Here is a 19,478-nt window from a genome sequence, read left to right on the forward strand (position 1 = left end):
AACAAAACGAGTCAGAGACCACAAAGCATGAACAAACAAAACAATAGTGCATAATATTTCCACCTGGAAATACGATGTTGTTAGACGTGGTTTTGTATGATACGAGTTAATATTATTTAAAAAATGCTAGTGTTAACAATGTGCATTGTGTGTGTGTGTGTGTGTGTGTGTGTGTGTGTGTGTGTGTGTGTGTGTGTGTGTGTGTGTGTGTGTGTGTGTGTGTGTGTGTGTGTGTGTGTGTGTGTGAATCAGTTACATGACAATGGTCTATATTTATTTCAGTAAATTACGGAAAAAAACTTAGCGCAGCATAGCATAGTTATCATGTAAGAACTAACAGGTGGCATGGTGGTGTGCTGTAGTAATAGCATTATCAGTACGTTTATTTTTAGCAATATTAATAATAATACTAGTCAGGTGTTATAGCATTAATTAATTATGAACGCCATATCATTAATAGTCAAACTCGTTACAATAAGAATTCCCTAATCAGTATAGTGTTAACTGCAAAAGATATTCTCACATATATTCAAGTAATGATAATATTTATTGTATAGCATTGATTACCTAAAAGCGCAAAGCACTTTATCAAAAACACTAACAGAACACATACTAATCTCGGATAATCATCATATAAACCCTTAAAACAGAGAAATTAGACCCCTATAAGGCATAACAAGTCCAGAACAAGCCAGCGATAGTTTCTTCACTGTTTACGAAGTCCACTCTTTTTACAAAACGATTTGTTGCGTCGCCTTCCCACCTTTGGCCGGCGCGAGCAGGTTGTTTGAAAGAGGATAAGGTAAGTTTATATGATAATTAGAGTGATAAGTAAATTTTTTTATAACTGCATTTACAAATTTTTGGTGTATGAATGTGGTTTGTGGTGATTACTGGAATCATTTCTGTGACCCGAGTTTTCCTTAGGCCTGTAGTAGTAGTATTTTGGGCTGTGAAGTCTATGCTAAGATGATTTGTTTTTAATTTGACTTTTATTATGGTTACATGATGTGTTAACCCATATGGGATTTGTTACCGAGGTTGATGTTACCGAGAGCGACGCACAGATATAGAGGGAAATGGACACTTCCGTTTTAGAGAGCATACGAAATAGAGTAATAATAATAATAATAATAATAATAATAATAATAATAATAAAAAGTACAGTTGCTCCTGCCTTATATCGCCGTCACACAAGAGTTCTTAGTGTCGCGTCTAGGGAATATATAGAAGGTAGGAAGGGCTAGGTTTGTATTTTGGGTTTGCATGATACCCTGGTTTTAGGACTTCGTTACGGAGGTGCGTCGCTCTTGGTGACATTAACGGATAAGAACAGAAAGAATTGACGTTGATGATCGTTATTATCTCAATTTCCAGGCCTTGCTGTGGGTCTGCAGCCATGTCGCGGTATCACTTTGTACTGGTGATCTTTATATCAGTTTCCGCTGGCCATTATTTACGTAAGTTTCAGCGATTGCATGCAGGTTGAAGGTAAAAAAAAAAAAAAAAAGTGTGAATCGTTGTAATGGAAATATAGGCCTGTGGTGTTGTTAGTGGGTGTGACTTGACATTATATCAATCTGTAATTGTGCAGCTCGAGAGAGCTGGGCTCCAAGCTTGCCTTTGGTAATAAAAGGCACTGGATATATAATTTTGTGGTTGTGGTTATAGGGAATTACATAGGACCACATTACTCCAATTAGGATTATGCAGCGATATCCGTGGCTTGTGCTTCTTCGGCACTTGCGTAAAGGCCAACATGTCTCCATTCAATATATTCTGTAAATATAAGAGACCATGGGTTAGCTCCTTTTTCATCAGAATCTTTGAGAAGATCTATTAAATATTTGCTATAACATACATTGAAGGCTGTTGGCCTTTGCCGGAGAGCCGAAGGTGTGGAGGCCACGGATTTGCCTTTGGAGAAACTGTTCATGAGATTCATTTTATGCAGGTTATTTCTAAGACGAACTGGTGTTGTTTTATGTGTACTTTATCATATTTTAACCCATATTTCCGTTCTCTCTCTCTCCTTCCTTTTCTTCTCTGTTTTCTTTTCTCTCTTCTCTTTTCTTCTCTTTCCTTCTCTTCTCTCTCTTCTCTTTCTCTCTCTCTTTCTCTCTCTCTTCTACTCTCTTCTCTTCTCTCTTTCTCTCCTTTCTCTCTCTCTTCTTTCTCTCTCTTTCTCCTCCTCTCCTCTCTCTTCTCTTCTCTCTTTTCTCTCTTCTTCTTCTCTCTCTTTCTCTCTCTTTCTCTCTCTCTTTTCTCTCTCTCTTCTCTCTTTTCTCTATCTCTTCTCTCTTTCCTGTTCTCTCTCTATATCCCACTCTCTCTCTCTCTCTCTCTCTCTTCTCTTTCTCTCTCTCTTCTCTCTCTCTTTCTCTCTCTCTTTTTCTCTCTTTTTCTCTTTCTCTTTTCTCTCTCTCTCTCTCTTTTCTCTCTCTTTCTCTCTTTTCTCTCTCTCTCTCTCTCTCTCTTTTCTCCTTTTCTCTCTCTCTCTCTCTCTCTTTATTTTTTATTTTTGCTCCGCCCTTCTCATTTCGCTTTTCAGCAGCTTAATTTCGTTTCCTTTTTATCGATTTTTTTCTCTATTTCATTATTCTTCCTTTCTGGTTTTCTCCTTCTTTTCTATCGTCTCTCTCCACCATTCTTCTCTCCCTTCCTCTCTTCACGTCTCTCCTTCCCTCGCCTTTTCTCTCTTTATCTCTTTCCTCTCTTGTTATCTAATCTCTCCTCGCCAATATTAAATCTTGTGTATTTTGATTATGATAATATGCTGAATATAATTAGCAATTTTTCATTAGTCTGATATGAGAGATTTCAATGATAGTATAACGTGATATGATGTAGACATGAGCGTCTTGTCTGGTATGTTGTAATAATCGTCAGATATACTATAACATAGTTTCCATTGATTTTGCAAATTACTGAAAAGGAGAAATGATAATGATTATTAAAACTAATGATTTTTTTCATGATTTTTATTATACATTTTTAAAAGACTATTTATATATATTTATTTTAATTTTATTTTTTTTTTTGTAATTATTTATATATATTATTTTCATCTATTTTGTAGTTGTTGTATTTATTGTCTAGTATTTATTTGACTATTTTTTGTCGGTTGTTAATTTCCCATTGGCTTTTGGATTTATTTTTTCTTATTCAGTTGTTGCATCACAAGTCATTGTTCTCGTGAAGATTCATCCTGGATTAACATATTAACGGTCATTTTCTTCCTAACGATTTTTATTAGAATTATCCCCGCCCCTTTTTTATAATGGTCATTCATTATGACTATGATGTAATAGATAATATAATGTAATGTAATGTAATACAATGTATGATATATGATTTATATATGATATGGTACAATGTAATGTAATGTAATGTAATATGACATATATATGGTATATGAAATGATATAGCATAGTATGATATAATAACTACGTTTTATCTCCATCATCATCATCACATTCTCCATCACTTCCCATCATGTACATCAATTGTCATTTTCCTCACCGTATGTGACATCATATTGCTTTCCCTATCACTATCACTTCACTATTACTATCATTATCACTGTCATTACTTTGATCAAAACCACAATTAGTAACAACCAAACTCACAGCCCCCCCCTCCTCACGACACCCCCCCACCATCCACACCTCCTCTACCCCCTCCCTCCCATCAACAACCACTCACTCCCCCACCTCTCACTCCTCCACCCACCCACCACCCACTCCCTTCCCCCCCACCACTTCCCCACCTCCCACTCCCTTCCTCCACCACCTCCCACTTCCCCCCACCACTTCCTCCACCACCTCCTCCCTCCTCCTCCCCCTCCTCCTCCCCCTCCTCCTCCCCCCTCCTCCTCCCCCCTCCCCCTCTCCCCTCCCCCTCCCCCTCCCCCCCTAACCACCTACTTTTCTCTTCCTCACAGACACCAATAACAGGAAGTGCGTGGCGACCTGCCCTGACCTCAGTGACCCCGTGTGTGGCAGTAACCAGGTGACCTATGATAACGACTGCCTCTTGGAGCGGGCGCAGTGCGAAGACCTGAGTTTGCACAAGGTCGCGGAGGGTCCCTGTGGTAGGTTGGGGATGTTTTTTTTTTTTTTTTTTTTTGGGGGGGAGGGGGGTATTTTTGGAGTCTGGTGTTATTGTACATTGTTTGGATTTCTATTATCTTTTGTGTGATGTTTTTGTAAATATTATTTTTTAAAGATTTTTATTTATTTTTCTTTGTCTGATATCATCATTGCTTTTTTGTCAACTATATCTGACATTATATATAAACACACACATATATATACATACATACACATAAATACATTTATACATACATATATACATACATATATGTACATATATATACAAATATATATACATATATATACATATATATATACATATATATACATATATACATCTTCTTCTTTTAACGGTAGGTTCATGTCTGAGCCGCCTTGGTCACAGCATGATACTTCATTGTAGTTTTCATGTTATGATGCTCTTGGAGTGAGTTCGTGGTAGGGTCCCCAGTTCCTTTCCACGGAGAGTGCCGGTGGTACCTTTTAGGTAATTATTCTCTCTATTTATCCGGGCACTTGACTTGGGCTGGCATGGCCACCCAGTGGCTAGGTAGGCAATCAAGGTGAAGTTTCTTGCCCAAGGGAACAACGCGCCGGTCGGTAGAGTCCGACGCTCTAACCATTCGGCCACCGCGGCCTTGACGATCATGGGCTTCCATGATTTTTTCTTAGCAATTTAGAGCAGTGGTTTGCCATTGCCTTCCGCCCAGTGTTTTTATCGAGTCACCATCTCTATTTACCCGGCACTGACTTGAGCTGGCTTGGCCATCCAGTGGCTAGGCAGGCAATCGAGGTGAAGTTCCTTGCCTAAGGGAAACAACGCGGCGGCCGGTGACTCGAACCCTCGTACTCAGATTGCCGTCGTGACAGTCTTGAGTCCGACGCTCTAACCATTCGGCCACCGCGGCCCCACATATATACATATATACTCATATATATACATATATATACATATTTACATATATATACATATATATACTTATATACTATATATCATATATATATATTACATATATATATACATATATATATACATACATATATACATATTATCATACATATTATAATACATATATATATATACATATATATACATATACTATATATATCATATATATACATTATATATCATATGTACTAACCATATATATACATTATATATTATACATATACATATACATAATACATATATACATAAAAAATATATACATATACATAATATACATTATTACATATACATATACTATATACATATATATATATATACATATACATACATATATAGACATATATAGACATATATAGACATATATATATGCATATATATGTACATATATATACATATACATATGTATATATTCATATATACATACAAATATATACATATATATAAATATACATAAAAAATATATATATACACATAAATATATATACCATAAATATATATACATATACATATATATGCACACGCCCTGTGGTATGTTGTGATAAATTTAGATTTTTTTTTTGTCTGGTATTAATGTTTTTGTTTTTGTCTGTTATTTTATATATATTTTGTCGTTTATTATTGTCTTGTTGTTTTTGTTATTGTCGTAGTTATTGTTTTTGTCTCCATTATTATCGTTGTTACTGTATAATTATTATTGTTTTTATCACTATTATTGGTACCATATCACCATCAACATTATCACCATTACCATGAACATCATCATCACTGTCACCATCATCCCTAATGCACGCCATGCTATCTGGCATGCAAGGTCTATATGGGTACAATAATCAGACCTTATATAGACCTTGACTTCAATTGACTGATGTTCCTACTGTGTCCAGATTTGACTTCGTATACGTCAGTACTGCTATTAAAATTTGTTTCTGTAAGGCATAAATGTTCATCCAGTTATTAAAACATTTTCGTAGGAGAGAGAGAGAGAAAAAAAACATGTTGGGTACCAATAGAATTTGTTACATAAAGGCATGAATATTTATTCTGTCATTATAACACCTCGGAGAAAAGAATATTATTGAATAAACTTATCAGTATAATCTGAATAAGGCAGAAATATTACGTAGAAGAACATTTTAATTGAGTATCAGCTGATCGTCACTACCCTATGCCTATGTGAATGAGATTGAGTATGGCAACGTTTATATATATATTTTTTCCTCACTTCGTACATGGAAACGGCATAAAAAATGGTTTAGAAAGAAAAATAGAAAGGAAATGAACAAGTATAGGTAGGCCTATTTGTTTCGAAATTATATACAGGTTATTTGTGTAGACTGTGCTCCCTTTTAATTTGTTGCTCGTTTTATTCATTATTATTATTATCACCATCATTGTCATCATTTATTATCAATATCATTATTATAATAATAGTCATCATTATCATTATAATTATTTTTCTTATTATCATTATTATTTCTAGTATTATTATCATAATTATTTTCATCATTATTATCATGATCATCATTATTATCATTATTATCGTTATCATTATCATCATCACTAATACTAATACTAATACTGTTATCATTATTGTCATCACTATTGTCATCACTATTGTCATCACTATTGTCATCACTATTGTCATCACTATTGTCATCACCATCATCGTTATCATTATCGTTATCACCACCACCTCCTCCTCACCACCCACCTCTCATTTGTTTAAGGTTAGTCTGAAATACGAATCACCTTAGTATAAAATATATTAAACACAAATGATTTGTTCTGATTTGTCTGTAAGTATGTAAGCGAGTTGAAATATTTACATATATTTTTAACGTTCTGTTCTTCTACTTTTGTTGTTTGTATTTATTTGTTCGTCATTCAGATTTATTGATTTATTTACGTTTTATTTAATTTTAAGAGAACTCGTGACTAATCTGTTTATTTCCAATGCTTTGATTAACAATGTTTATTTCCAAATCCTTAATTACTAATAAACTTATTTCCAATGCCTTGCAACGTCCCACAAGAGTGCAACTCGATTTGCAACGACGAGCAAGCCAGCGTGTGCGGGAGCGACGGCAAGACGTACGAGAGCGCGTGCAACTTGCAGAGAGCCAAATGCAAGGACAATCCCACGCTCCAACAGGTGGCTCAAGGACCTTGCGGTGAGTTAGGGGGACTTCGTGGTGTGTGTGTGTGTGTCTCTGTCTCTGTCTGTCTGTCTGTGTGTCTGTCTGTGTGTCTGTCTGTCTGTGTGTCTGTCTGTCTGTGTGTCTGTGTGTCTGTCTGTGTGTCTGTCTGTGTGTCTGTCTGTGTCTCTGTGTGTCTGTCTGTGTGTGTCTGTCTGTCTGTCTGTTCTGTCTGTCTGTGTCTGTCTGTCTGTGTTCTGTCTGTCTGTCTGTGTCTGTCTGTCTGTCTGTGTCTGTCTGTCTGTGTCTGTCTGTCTGTCTGTCTGTGTCTGTCTGTCTGTGTCTGTGTCTGTCTGTCTGTGTCTGTCTGTCTGTGTCTGTCTGTCTGTGTCTGTCTGTCTGTGTCTCTGTATGTCTGTGTCTCTGTCTGTGTCTGTCTGTCTGTGTCTGTCTGTCTGTCTGTGTCTGTCTGTCTGTGTCTATCTGTCTATCTGTTTCTCTCTCAATATCTCTTTCTCTCTCTCTCTCTCTCTCTCTCTCTCCTCTCTCTCTCTCTCTCTCTCTCTCTCTCTCTCCCCTTCCTCCCTTCCTCTTTCTCCCTCCCTCTCCCCCTTCCTCCCTTCCTCTTTCTCCCTCCCTCTCCCCCTTCCTCCCTTCCTCTTTCTCCCTCCCTCTCCCTCCCTTCCTCTTTCTCCCTCCCTCTCCTTCCTCCCTCCCTCCCTTCCTCTCCCTCTTCCTCTCCCTCTCCCTCTCCCTCTCCCTCTTTCTCTCTCTTGTATATCATCTGTGAGGCCACGCAAGGAATAGCAAAGATGAGTGTGAGGATTACCCTATAAAGTTACCTCAGCCTTTTGAGATGTAAAATTGTCTTAATAAGCTTGTTAAGTAAAATGAAGTTTGTTTGTGTGTCTGTCTGCCTTTCTCTCGCTTGCTTGATTTCTCTCTGTCATACACATTCTTTCTCTCACTATCTCTCTTCGTCTCTCTCGCATTCTCTCTTTGTCTGTCTCTCGCATTCTCGGTTTGTCTGTCTCTCGCATTCTCGGTTTGTCTGTCTCTCGCATTCTCGGTTTGTCTGTCTCTCGCATCTCTTGCTGTCTCTCGCATTCTGTTGTCGTCTCTCGCATTCTCTGTTTGTCTGTCTCTCGCATTCTCTTTTTTTGTCCTTTTTCTTGTCGCTCGCATTCTCTCTTTCTTTGTCTGTCTCTCGCATTTCTCTTCTTTTCTTTTCTTTTTGTCTCGTCTCGCATTCTCTCTTTCTTTGTCTGTCTCTCGCATTCTCTCTTTCTTTGTCTGTCTCTCGCATTCTCTCTTTCTTTGTCTGTCTCTCGCATTCTCTCTTTCTTTGTCTGTCTCTCGCATTCTCTCTTTCTTTGTCTGTCTCTCGCATTCTCTCTTTCTTTGTCTGTCTCTCGCATTCTCTCTTTCTTTGTCTGTCTCTCGCATTCTCTCTTTCTTTGTCTGTCTCTCGCATTCTCTCTTTCTTTGTCTGTCTCTCGCATTCTCTCTTTCTTTGTCTGTCTCTCGCATTCTCTCTTTCTTTGTCTGTCTCTCGCATTCTCTCTTTCTTTGTCTGTCTCTCGCATTCTCTCTTTCTTTGTCTGTCTCTCGCATTTCTCTTTCTTTTCTGTTCGCTTCCCTTTTGTTTCTCTCGCATTCTCTCTTTCTTTGTCTGTCTCTCGCATTCTCTCTTTCTTTGTCTGTCTCTCGCATTCTCTCTTTCTCTCTCTCTCTCTCTCTCATATTTTTTGAGTTGTGTGCATACAAACAGCGAGTGCCGTTGCAGGAAGATTAAGCGTGGGGGAGACGGAGAAAGGAGCGTTGTTAAGTGTGCAGAGCCGTCTCCGTTTTCTTGACAGAAACGGGTAATTACTTGTTTCTTACCCTCTGTGCTCTCTCTATGACTAATGTAGACTCTATTTCTTTTTTTTCTTTCTCTTTTTTTTTCTCTTTCTTATTTTGTTTCTCTTTTTTTCTTTTTCACTCTTTCTCTCTCTCTCTGTTTGTTTCTCTTTCTCTTTTCCTCTCTTTCTATTTCTCTCTTCCATTTTCTCTTTCTCTCTTTCTTTCTCTCCCTCCCTCTCTTTTTCTCTTTCTTTCTATTTCTTTCTCCCTCCCTCCCTCCCTCCTCCTCCTCCCTCCCTCCCTCCCTCCCTCCTCCCCCCCCTCTCCCTCCTCCTCCCCCCCCTCCCTCTCCTCCCCCTCTCCTCCCCTCCCCCCTCTCCCCCCCCTTCCCCCCCCCCCTTCCCCCCCACCCACCACCCCCCCCCTTCCCCCCCGACAGCCTCCACGCGCCGCACGCGCGAGGCGTTTTGCCCTGCCCCCGTGTGTGGGAGCGACGGCGTTACGTACCGGAGCGAGTGCGAGCTGGAGGGGGCCGCGTGCAAAGACCCCCCCCATCAGGAAGCTGGCCTTGTGCGCCTGTCGTGAGTGTGTTGTTTTTGGTGTTTTTCGTGGTGGTGGTGTTGTGTTTGTTTGTGTGTGTTTGTGTGTGTGTGTGTGTGTGTTTGTTTGTGTGATTGTGTGTGTGTGTTGCTGGGTGTGATTGTGTGCGTGTGTGTTTTGTGGGGGTGTTTGGTTGGTGTTTGGATGTGTGATTGTGAGTGGTGATTGTGAGTTGTGTTGTGTGTTTTTTGGATTTGTGGTTTTTTGTTGTGTGGGGTTTGTGTTGTGTGTGTTTGTGATTGTGTGTGATTGTGTTGTTGTTTGGTTGTGTTGTGTGATTGTGATGTGTTGTGGTTTGTGTTGTGTGTTTTTTTGTGATTGTGTTGTTTGTTGGGGTGGTTTTTTGTGTTGTGTGTGATTGTGTTGTGTGTTTGTGATTGTGTGTGATTGTGTGTAATTGTGTGTTTTGTGTGTGATTGTTGTGTGTGTTTTGTGTTGTGTGTGTGTTTTGTGATTGTGTGTGATTGTGTGTGTGTCATTGTGATTGTGTGACTGTGTGTGTGTTTTTTGTGTGATTGTGTGTGTAAGTTTTAGTTTTCGTTTTGTGAGTTGAATTTTTGGGTTTTGTAAGTGCTGTATTTTTTTTTTTTTATATTATTTTAATATATATATTATATATTATAATATATATATATTTTAATTATGTGTTGGTTTTTTTTCTTTTATGTTTGTATGTTTCTTTTTTTTTTAAACCCCCCCCCCCACCCCACCCCAAACACACACACGTTTTCCTACACCTTTCCCCCCAACATTTCTCTCCAACACTTTCCTCAACACTAACCAAACACTTACCCCCCTCATAATTTCCCCTCAACGCTACCCCCAACACTCCCCTCCCACTCCCCCTCAACACTACCCCCCCCCTTCCCCCCTCACAACTTCCCCCCAACACTACCTTCCCCACCTTCCCCCCCTCGCAATTTCCCCCCCAACACTACCCTCCCCACCTTCCCCCTCAACACTCCCCCCCACCTTCCCTCTACCTTCCCCCCACCCCCCATTTCGAGCCACCGTTTCTCACGCCCCAACTTCCCCTTTCAGTCATGGACCCAAAAAATGCAACAGAAAATGTACGGCGGAGGTTGACCCCTGTGTGTGGCAGCAACGGCATCACGTACCCGAACCACTGCACTGTTAAACATTGCAGCTTGCAACACCCGACGTTCAAAAGCCGGCAGGGGCTTTTGGGGTGGGGTTTGGTTGTTTTTGACCTTTTTTCTTTCTCTTTCTTTTTCTCTCTTTCTCATTCTCTCTCTCTTTCCTTTCTCTTTTTTCTTTATCTCTTCCCCCATCTCCCTCCCCCTCCCCCATCCCCTCTCCCCCACTAAATATACGACCCCTCCCCCTGCAGACCAGCAGCCCGAGTGCGTGACGACCTGCCAGCGACCGTACGACCCTGTGTGTGGCAGGGACGGCCAGACGTAAAAAAACGCTGCCCTGCAGTTATGATCGTACAAAAACCCAGTCTTAAAGGGGCAAATTTCATGCGGTGATCTTTTGTGGTTTTAGTTTTTGGAAGAAAAACGAAGGGTTTCGTTTTTTTTTTTTTTTTTTTATTGGGTTCTGGTATGTCAGTATCGATCATTTTATTTCGTTAAATCACGTATTTGTTACGAGTTGCATGTTTAGATCATAATATATCTGTTCTTGCTATTATTTCTTGTTGTTATTCTTGTTTATTATTTTCATTTATTATTTTCACTATTATTTTTCATTATTATTACGGCCCAGACACATTGTCCCATCACCGCCAAACACACGAAAAGGTAACAAATTTCCAAATTATTTTCCCCATTTATCATTAACCTCATAACCAACCCCAAAACCATTTTTTTTCCTTCCACAAATTATTCTTTCCCCATTAACCTCACAAAAAAACCCCAAAAACCCTTTTTTTTTTCCCTTTTCCAAAAATTATTTTTTTCCCCCAAACGTAAAAACAACCCCAAAATCATTTTTTTCCTTCCACAAATAATTTTCTTCCCCATTTACCCCATTAACCTCACAACCAACCCCAAAACCATTATTTTTCTTCCCTTCCACACTCGCGTGCAGTCCCGGAGTGCCCAAGAGCAGAGTGCACGAGGGAGTACAAGCCGGTGTGTGGGAGTGACGGAGTGACGTACAGTAACGACTGTCTCTTCGACAAAGCCCAGTGCAGGAATTCTTCGTTGAGAGCGGTGAAGCTTGGGGAGTGTGGTGGGTGGATATTATTATTATTATTATTTTGTGTGCGTTTTTTTTGTTGATATTTAGGTATATTATTTGGTGTATTTGTTTTTATTATTATTATTTTATTTTATTGTTATTATTATTATTTATTTTATTATTATTTTTTTTTTTTTTTTTTTTGGGGGGGGGGGGTATATATATATATATATTTTTAGGGGTATATATTTCTTTTTCTCTTGGGGGTGGGAATATTTCCTTTTCTTTTTAGGGGGTTTGGGTACTGTTTTTTAAAAAAAATAAACCTATTTAGTATTATTTATTTATTTATTATTTTTGGTATATTTATTTCATTTTATTTTTTTGGTATATTTATTTCATTTTATTTTTTTGGTATATTTATTTCATTTTATTTTTTTGGTATATATATTTTTCTTTTTTTTAGGAATATTTTCTTTTCTTTAGGTATATTTTCTTTTATTTTTAGGCAAGTTATTGTTTTTGTTATTGTTTGAGGTGGTGGGTAAGTGTCCTTGGAACAATAAACGTGAAGAAATCCAAATCCATTTAATTTTCAAGATTTTCTTTTCTTATGTGACAATTTTATATCAAGGTCTTTATTCATGCTATTATTTTATTTCTTTACGCTCTTAATCACTCAATGTAATTTTCTTTTACGGAAAAAAAATCAGAGGCAGAGAAATTATCCTTTGTTATCCTTATTTCATTATCCTTGAAGACTTGGATAACTGCGATTTGACACTGTGCACAACGGATTACAAGCCTGTGTGCGGGAGCGACGGTGTCACCTACGGGAGCCAGTGCCAGTTTGACATTGCAGTGTGCAAGGATGCATTGCTAGTCAAGGCGGGAGATGGAGAATGCTGTAAGTCTAGATTGCAGATGATCGACCTTCTTAAAATAAATTATTTTATATGTTTTTGAACCGAATCGATTTTCTTAAATAATGTATTTATAGTGTTGTTAAAATCTATTTGACCCTTTAATTTTAAGTTGAAATTTTCGTCTTTAATGGTAAATTATTGCGAACACTTTCTTTGATAATCTTAAGCTTATTTTGTTTTCTCGTTCAGAAATAAAGTCACAAGGTTACGATAAATTTTTCTCTTCAGTTACTCAAACCACATTTTAATGTTAATTTGATTAATTCATATCAATTTCTTTTGTTTGTTCCATATTTATATATCCGTTTATTTTTTTCCAGCATCTGTCTTGCAGTAAAGCTGCTCGGATTATCACACTCATCAAGAGGAAGAAAATTGTCACAAAACGTCTAATCTATTTTACGAAAATGATTGATATTACTGTATATGGTGCAATATATAATGGTAATGTTAAAACTCTGGTGTTTTTAATGAATCCTACTACAAGATGCGGCTGTGATTTTCATTACTTAGAGCAAATATTATATAAAGATCGATGTATTCAGTGTTCAGTCCGCTTTTGATTAAAAGGAAAAAAAAACGGGAAACCCTTTTTTTTACTATCCTTGTTCGGTTAAAAAAATTTTTTTTTTTTACTTCAAGAACCACTTTACTTATTTTGTGCACAATATACTTCCTCGTGTGAAGATATATCTATTACAGCACAAAAAATACGAGATCTGCGGCCTCTCTCTTTGTGTATTAAATATTTTGAGCTGTTTTTACAATAAACGACGTGCAACTTACAAAAGCCTCTGGGTAAATCTACAAATACAATTAATTGCCTTGTTAATAGATCTCATTTATTGACATAGATCAAAATACAGTAGATTAAATTAAAACTTTATACAAGTAAAATCAATTCAAACCGATACACTTAAAAAATCACCAGCTTCAAAAACGGACATTAAAATAACACCGCGATTCAACACTTGCTTTACAGTTCGAACACACTATCGCAGTCCAAGTCGTGGCCAATGCACTTCGAGATGACGTACGTTTCGCTAAAGTCGGGGACGTCCCCTTTTGGCGGCTCTAAGGGCAGCACGTTCTGATTGTCGTCGACGAGGGGGACCTTCTTCGGGGGCGGCGTCGTCGTGGTGGTCGTTCTGATGATCCCTTCCTGCTGCTGGTCCCTCTCGAGCTGCTGAAGGTAGTATGGGCTTGCTTGGTGCCCTTCGTGGATCCTCGGGGCGGTGCTGCCTTTGACGGTAACGGGTGTGCAGACGGAGGGCTCGCGACGAAGGGCCGAGTCGGAGACGCACCGCTCCCGCATCCCCGTTCCTTCGGGTCCTCCGGCTGCTCCTCCTAAGGGCCGTGGATGCACCTCGGCCTTCAACACGCCCTCCCGGAGATCCGTGTCCTGGGGGAGGGAAGAGATAAAAGTCTCTTAGCGATTGATTCGAGTGGGGGGTCGTGTCGGGGCTTCATTGGGTTTTTTCGCATTTCTTCGTCTTTTGTGTATCGTGTTCGTCTTGTGTTTTACCCGAGGCTGGGTGTTTGTAACCCATTTTTGCATTAGTTTTTACACACACACATGGTGTGCTATTACCTACACCATTCCGGCTTAACTGTTTACCCCAATAATCAATACCAATCAACCATTGATGTTAAGCACAAAAGCATCAGCGTCGATACGGAGAAAGTCCTCAATGATCATCAATGACTGTCACTCGAAACCATCACTCCACAGCACGCGTAATTCGTACTCCGTGAGGAAGAAAAAGCGACACACAACGCAAAAAATGAAGGAAAAATATAGTGTATCTGCTTAGTTTCCGGGGGATAAAATTTACAATCTGACCACTTCGCCCAAAAAGGTATTATACCATTTTTAAAAATAATATTGTGTAAATAACAGCAAATAGACCACCTACATCAGTGTAAGCTGCAACATTACAATGGCATTAAATCTAACTAATGAGGGAAGGGGGTACCACCAAGTATCGGGTAGCATGTTGACATGCACACGCACATACGTACGAGAGGGTACCCGCACGCAAGCACTCAAGCACCACGCACGCACGTGAAACCCCACACCCAACCCACGCAGCACGCCGCACGTGTAACCAAAAACACACCAAACACCACGCCACGCACCCCACAACGAAACGCCGACCATACCCCGCCACGTATATTGTTCCACCATCCCCAAACAGAAAAACAAAGGCCAACTACACCCCCCATCACAACCTTCCGAACAGGGCTGTGGAAGGGCACCCGGCACTCACCCTGCGAGAATCGACGCATTTCAGGTCCAGGCTCGATCGAGGCTTCCGCTCTCTGGATAGACTGTGGAATTTGAAAAGGATTATATTTACTTATCAATATAAATTCGGAAAAAGAGAGATGGCCAGATGTTATATGACGTATGAAATTATGCTCGTTATACCGTGATCGTGTGTGTGTGTGTGTGTGTGTGGGTGGGGGGGGTGGTGTGGTTTGGGTGGTTTTGTGTGTGTTGTGTGTGTTTTGTGGTCCGTCCGCCGTGTGTGTGTGTGTGTGTGGGGGGGTGTTGTGTGATGTGTGTGTGTGTGTGGTGGTGGGGTTTTTGGTGGTGTGTGTGGTGTGGTGTGTGTTGTGTGTGTGTGTCCGTCCCTTTGTGTGTGTGTGTGTGTGGGGGGTCCGTCCGTGTTTGGGTGGGTTTTTGTGTGTGGTGTCCGTCCGTGGTGTTTTTGTGTGGTGTCCGTCCGTGGTTGTGTGTGTGTGTTCCGTCCGTGTGTTGTGTGTGTGTGTGTGTGTGTCCGTCCGTGTGTTGTGTGGTCCCTCCGGGGGTGTGTGTGTCCGTCCGTGGGGGTGTGTGTCCGCCGTTGTTGGGGTGTGGTCCGCCCTTGGGGGTGTTTTGGGGTGTGTGTGTGGGTGTGTGGGTGTGTGTGTGTTCTGTGTGGTGTGGTGTGTGTGTGTTGTGTGTGTGTGGGTTTTTGGGCCGTCCCTGTGGTGTCCGTCCCCCTGGGTTTTGTCCGTCCGTGTGTTCCGTCCGGTTGTGATGTGTATGTGTTCCTCCGGGTGTGGGTTGGGGTGGTGGGGGGGGGGTGTGGTGTTGGTGGTGGTGGTGTGTGGTGGGGTGGGCCGCCTTTGTGTGTGGTGGGTGGGGTGGGGGGGTGGGTGTGGGGTGTGGGTGGGTTTTGTGGTGTGTGTGTGTGTCCCTCCGTGGGTGGGGGTGGTGGGGGGGGGGGCCCCCCGGGGGGGGGGGGCCGCCCCTGGTGGGGTGTGTTTGGGGGGGGGGTTTGGGGGGGGGGGGGGGGGGGGGGTGGTGTGGGGGGGTGGTGTGGTCCGCCGGGGGGGGGGTTTTTGGGGGCCCCGTTGTTTGTTGTCCCTTTTCCCGGGTGTGTGTGTCCCCCGTGGTGTGGTGGGGTGCCGCCGGGTTGTGGTGTTCCTTCCGTGGGGGTGTGGTCCTCCGTTTGGGGGTGGTGTGTCCTTTCCCGGGGGGTGTGGGGCCTCGGGGGGGTGGTCCCCCGGGGGGGGGTGGTGTGGGGCCGTCCGTTTTGGGGTGGTGTGTGGTTCCGTCCGTGTGTGTGTCCGTCCGTGTGTGTGTGTGTGTCCGTCCGTGTGTGTGGTGTGTTGTGGTCCCCGGGTGTGTGTGTGTGTCCGTCCGTGTGTGTGGTTCCGTCCGTGGGTGTTCCGCCGGGTGTGTGGGTTTCCGCCCTGTGTGGGTGTGTGTGTCCTCGTGGGGGGGTGTGGGGCCTCGTGTGGTGTGGGGGTGCCGCCGGGGGGGGGTGGCCGTCCGTGTTTCCGTGCGCCGTCCGTCTCATTCTCAATCTTTCTGTAACCCCTGAGTCTCTCTCTCCCTCTCTATCCCCCTCCCACTCGCCCTCTCTCCCTCTCTCCCTCCCTCCCCCCTCCCCCTCCCTCCCTATCCCCTCCCCCTCCCTCCTCCGTCTCCGTCTCCCTCTCCCTATCCCCCTCGCCCTCCCTCCCACCTCCCTATCCCTCCCTCCCCCCCCCTTCCCTCATCTCCTCCTCCCTGCCACCCTCTCTTCCTCTCCCCCCCCCACGCCCGCCCCCCTTTCTCTCTCCTGCAACAAACGAAGAACATTTCTCACCTTGCAATTATTTTGTTTTGTGCTTGAGAAGTCTGTGTTGCCGGCATTCTGCTCAAGAGAAGTTCCTCGTGCTGGGGGGAAAAAGTGGAGAAATTATTCAACTTTTTTTTCGATAACTGGATAAAGAATAAGAGAGAAGAGGAAATAAATGAAGGATAAGAGAGAGAAGAAAATAAATGAAGGATAAGAGAGAGAAGGAAATAAATGGGGTAAGAGAGGGAGAAATAAATGAAAGGGTAAGAAAAGGAGAAATAAATGAAGGATAAAAAAGAGGAGGAAATAAAAGAAAGATAAGAAAGAGAAGGAAATAATGAAAGGGTAAAAAGAGAAAAAAAATAAAGGATGCGAGAAGGGGAAAAAAATGAAGGTAAAGAGAGAAGGGAAAAAAATAACGATAGAAGAGAAAGGAATAAAAAAAGGTAAAAGAGAGAAGGGGAAAAACAGAACGATAGGAGAGAGAAAATAAATGAAGGTAAGAGGGAAGGAAATAATGAAGGATAAAAGGAGGAGGAAAAATGAAAAATAAAAAAGAAAGGAAATAAATGAAAGGGTAAAGAGAGAGGAAATAATGAGGATAAGAGAGGGGGAAAAAATGAAAGGGTAAGAGAGGAAGGAAAAAATAAAGGGTAAAAGGGGAGAAGAAAAAAATGAAGGATAAAAGAGAGGAGGAGGTGGAAGGGGGAGGCGGGAAAGGAAAAGGGAAAAAAGAGGAGGAAAAAGAAGGGGAAGAAGCGAAGGGGGAAAAAAATAGAAGGGGGAAGGGGGGGGAAGAAAAAAGGGGAGGAGGATGGAAAAAAAAAGAGGGGGGGAGAGAAGGGGGAGGAAGAAAGGGAAAAAAAAAAAGAGAAGGGAAGGGGGGAGAAAAAAAGAGAAGGAAGAGGAGGAGAAAGAGAAAAAGAGGAGGAGAAGATAATAAGGAGAAAGACAAAGAGAGAAAAAGAAAGGACGATGAAGCAAATATTAGTGTTAAAAAAAAAAAATCACAAATATTTAGCAGAAATTAACACCGAGTTTCTTTTCCCCTCCATTCCTACTCCTATCCCTCTCCCTCCTATCCACCCAATTTCATCCATCTTCATCTCTCCCATGTCCTTCCTCCCTCTTTCCTCCACCCCTTCCCTCTTATTTCTTCACTCTATCCTCATTCCGCATCTTTCGCTCATTGATTTTCTATCTCCTCTCTGCCTCCCTCCCTTCCCTCCCTATTTCCCTTCCTCCCTCCCTCCCTCATTTCCTTCCTCTCTCTACCCTCCCTCCCTCCTTCCCTTCCTCCCTCCCTTCCTCCTTTCCTTCCCCCCGTCCCTCCCTCCTTCCCACCCACTCTCTACCCTCCCTCCCTCCTTCCCTTCCTCCCTCCCTTCCTCCTTTCCTTCCCCCCGTCCCTCCCTCCTTCCACCCACTCTCTACCCTCCCTCCCTCCTTCCCTTCCTCCTTTCCTTCCCCCCGTCCCTCCCTCCTTCCCACCCACTCTCTACCCTCCCTCCCTCCCCCCTTCCCCTTTTTTCCCCCCCCGCCCCCTTTCCCACCCACTCCACCCTCCCTCCCCCCTCCCGTAAACCCCCTCCATTCCCTCCTCCCATCCTCCCCCCCCTTCCCCCCGCCCTCCTCCCCCCCCTACCCATCCATCCCCCATCCCTCCCACCTACCCTTTAACCCCCCTACCCCCTCCCCCTACCCCCCCTCCCCATCCTCCACCCCCCTCCTTTTTTCCCCCCCTTTCCCCCCTCCCCCCCTCCTTCCCTCTCCCTCCCTCCTTCCTGTCGCTCCCACCCCCCAACCCCCCCTCCTCCACCCTACCACCCCCCCCCTCCCCCCCCCCCCACCCCCTACCCCCCCTCCCCACCCTCCCCCCTCCCTTTCCCCCCCCCCCCCCCTTCCTCCCTTCCCCCCCCCCTTCCCCCTTTCCCTCTCTCCTTCCGTCGCTCCCCCCCCACCCACCCATCTCCACCCTACCCCCTACCCTCCCTCCCACCTACCCTCCCTCCCACCCCCCACCATCCCCACCCCCTACCCTCCCCCTCCCTCCCCTTTTCCCCCCTTCCCCCCCTTCCTTTTTGCAGATAATTCTCGCGTTTGGGTTTTTAGGCGGAACATGACAGGGCGTCGGCGTAGGGCGGCCTCGGGTTGGGCCTCACATGACGGTGGGCAGATCCTGCCCAGGCTCGTGTAGGCCTGCAGAAGGAGGGGGAGGGGGTGGGGGTAGGGGGGGAAGGGGGGGGGGGGTGGGGGGAGGAGGGAAAGGGGGAAGGGGAGGGGGATGAGGTGGGGGAAGGGGGAGGGGGGAAAAGGGGGGAAAAAGGGGGGGGGTAGTGGGAGGGGGGGGGGGGGGGGTGGGAAGGGGGGGGAAGGGAGGGGAAGGAAGTGGGAGGTGAAAGGGGAAGGGGGGAGGGGGTGGGGAGGGAGGGGGGACAGGGAAAGGGGGGGAAAGGGGAAAGGGGGGGGGAGGGGGGAAGTGGGGGGGGAGGGGAGGTGGGTTCGGGGGGGTGAAGGGGGAAGAGGTGGAAGGAAGTGGGATTGGTGGAGATGATAGGGGGAGAGGAGGGGGGTTAGGGGGAAGTGGGAAGGGAGGTGGTAGTAGGGGGGGGGGAAAAATAGGGTAGGGGAATGGGATGGAAGGGGGGGGCAGGAATGGTGGGGGGAGGGGGAGGGGGAGGGGGAAAGGGAGGGTAAGGGAGAGGGGTAGAGGAGAGGGGTAAGGG

General features: G+C 43.5%; 3 protein-coding genes across 3 annotated transcripts in view; 1 reads left to right on the forward strand and 2 right to left on the reverse strand.

Moving 5' to 3' along the window:
• The first annotated feature begins 651 nt into the window (after positions 1–651).
• On the forward strand, positions 652–13,153 carry LOC119585094 (four-domain proteases inhibitor-like). Its single transcript, XM_037933725.1, has 8 exons — positions 652–802; positions 1,378–1,460; positions 3,944–4,093; positions 7,077–7,214; positions 10,665–10,817; positions 11,625–11,822; positions 12,532–12,678; positions 13,018–13,153. The coding sequence occupies exons 2-8, from the start codon at positions 1,400–1,402 to the stop codon at positions 13,032–13,034; spliced, it is 864 nt and encodes a 287-aa protein (XP_037789653.1). The 5' UTR covers positions 652–802; positions 1,378–1,399; the 3' UTR covers positions 13,035–13,153.
• Positions 13,154–13,517: 364 nt separating this feature from the next.
• LOC119588354 lies at positions 13,518–16,854 on the reverse strand. The gene is made up of 3 exons (XM_037937041.1): positions 16,780–16,854; positions 14,968–15,028; positions 13,518–14,099 (listed from the first exon to the last, which is right to left on the reverse strand). Exons 1-3 carry the CDS (start codon positions 16,824–16,826, stop codon positions 13,674–13,676), a joined length of 534 nt encoding a protein of 177 aa, XP_037792969.1. The 5' UTR covers positions 16,827–16,854; the 3' UTR covers positions 13,518–13,673.
• A 2,006-nt stretch (positions 16,855–18,860) lies between these two features.
• LOC119585104 (serine/threonine-protein kinase Nek1-like) overlaps positions 18,861–19,478 on the reverse strand; it is a 13,831-nt gene continuing 13,213 nt past the window's right edge. The window contains exon 7 of the mRNA XM_037933735.1: positions 18,861–18,951. Within this exon, the coding sequence (XP_037789663.1) occupies positions 18,861–18,951 (91 nt within the window). The remainder of the gene's footprint in view (positions 18,952–19,478) is intronic.

Source organism: Penaeus monodon, chromosome 3 (assembly GCF_015228065.2).
Source record: "Penaeus monodon isolate SGIC_2016 chromosome 3, NSTDA_Pmon_1, whole genome shotgun sequence".
Taxonomy (NCBI): domain Eukaryota; kingdom Metazoa; phylum Arthropoda; class Malacostraca; order Decapoda; family Penaeidae; genus Penaeus; species Penaeus monodon.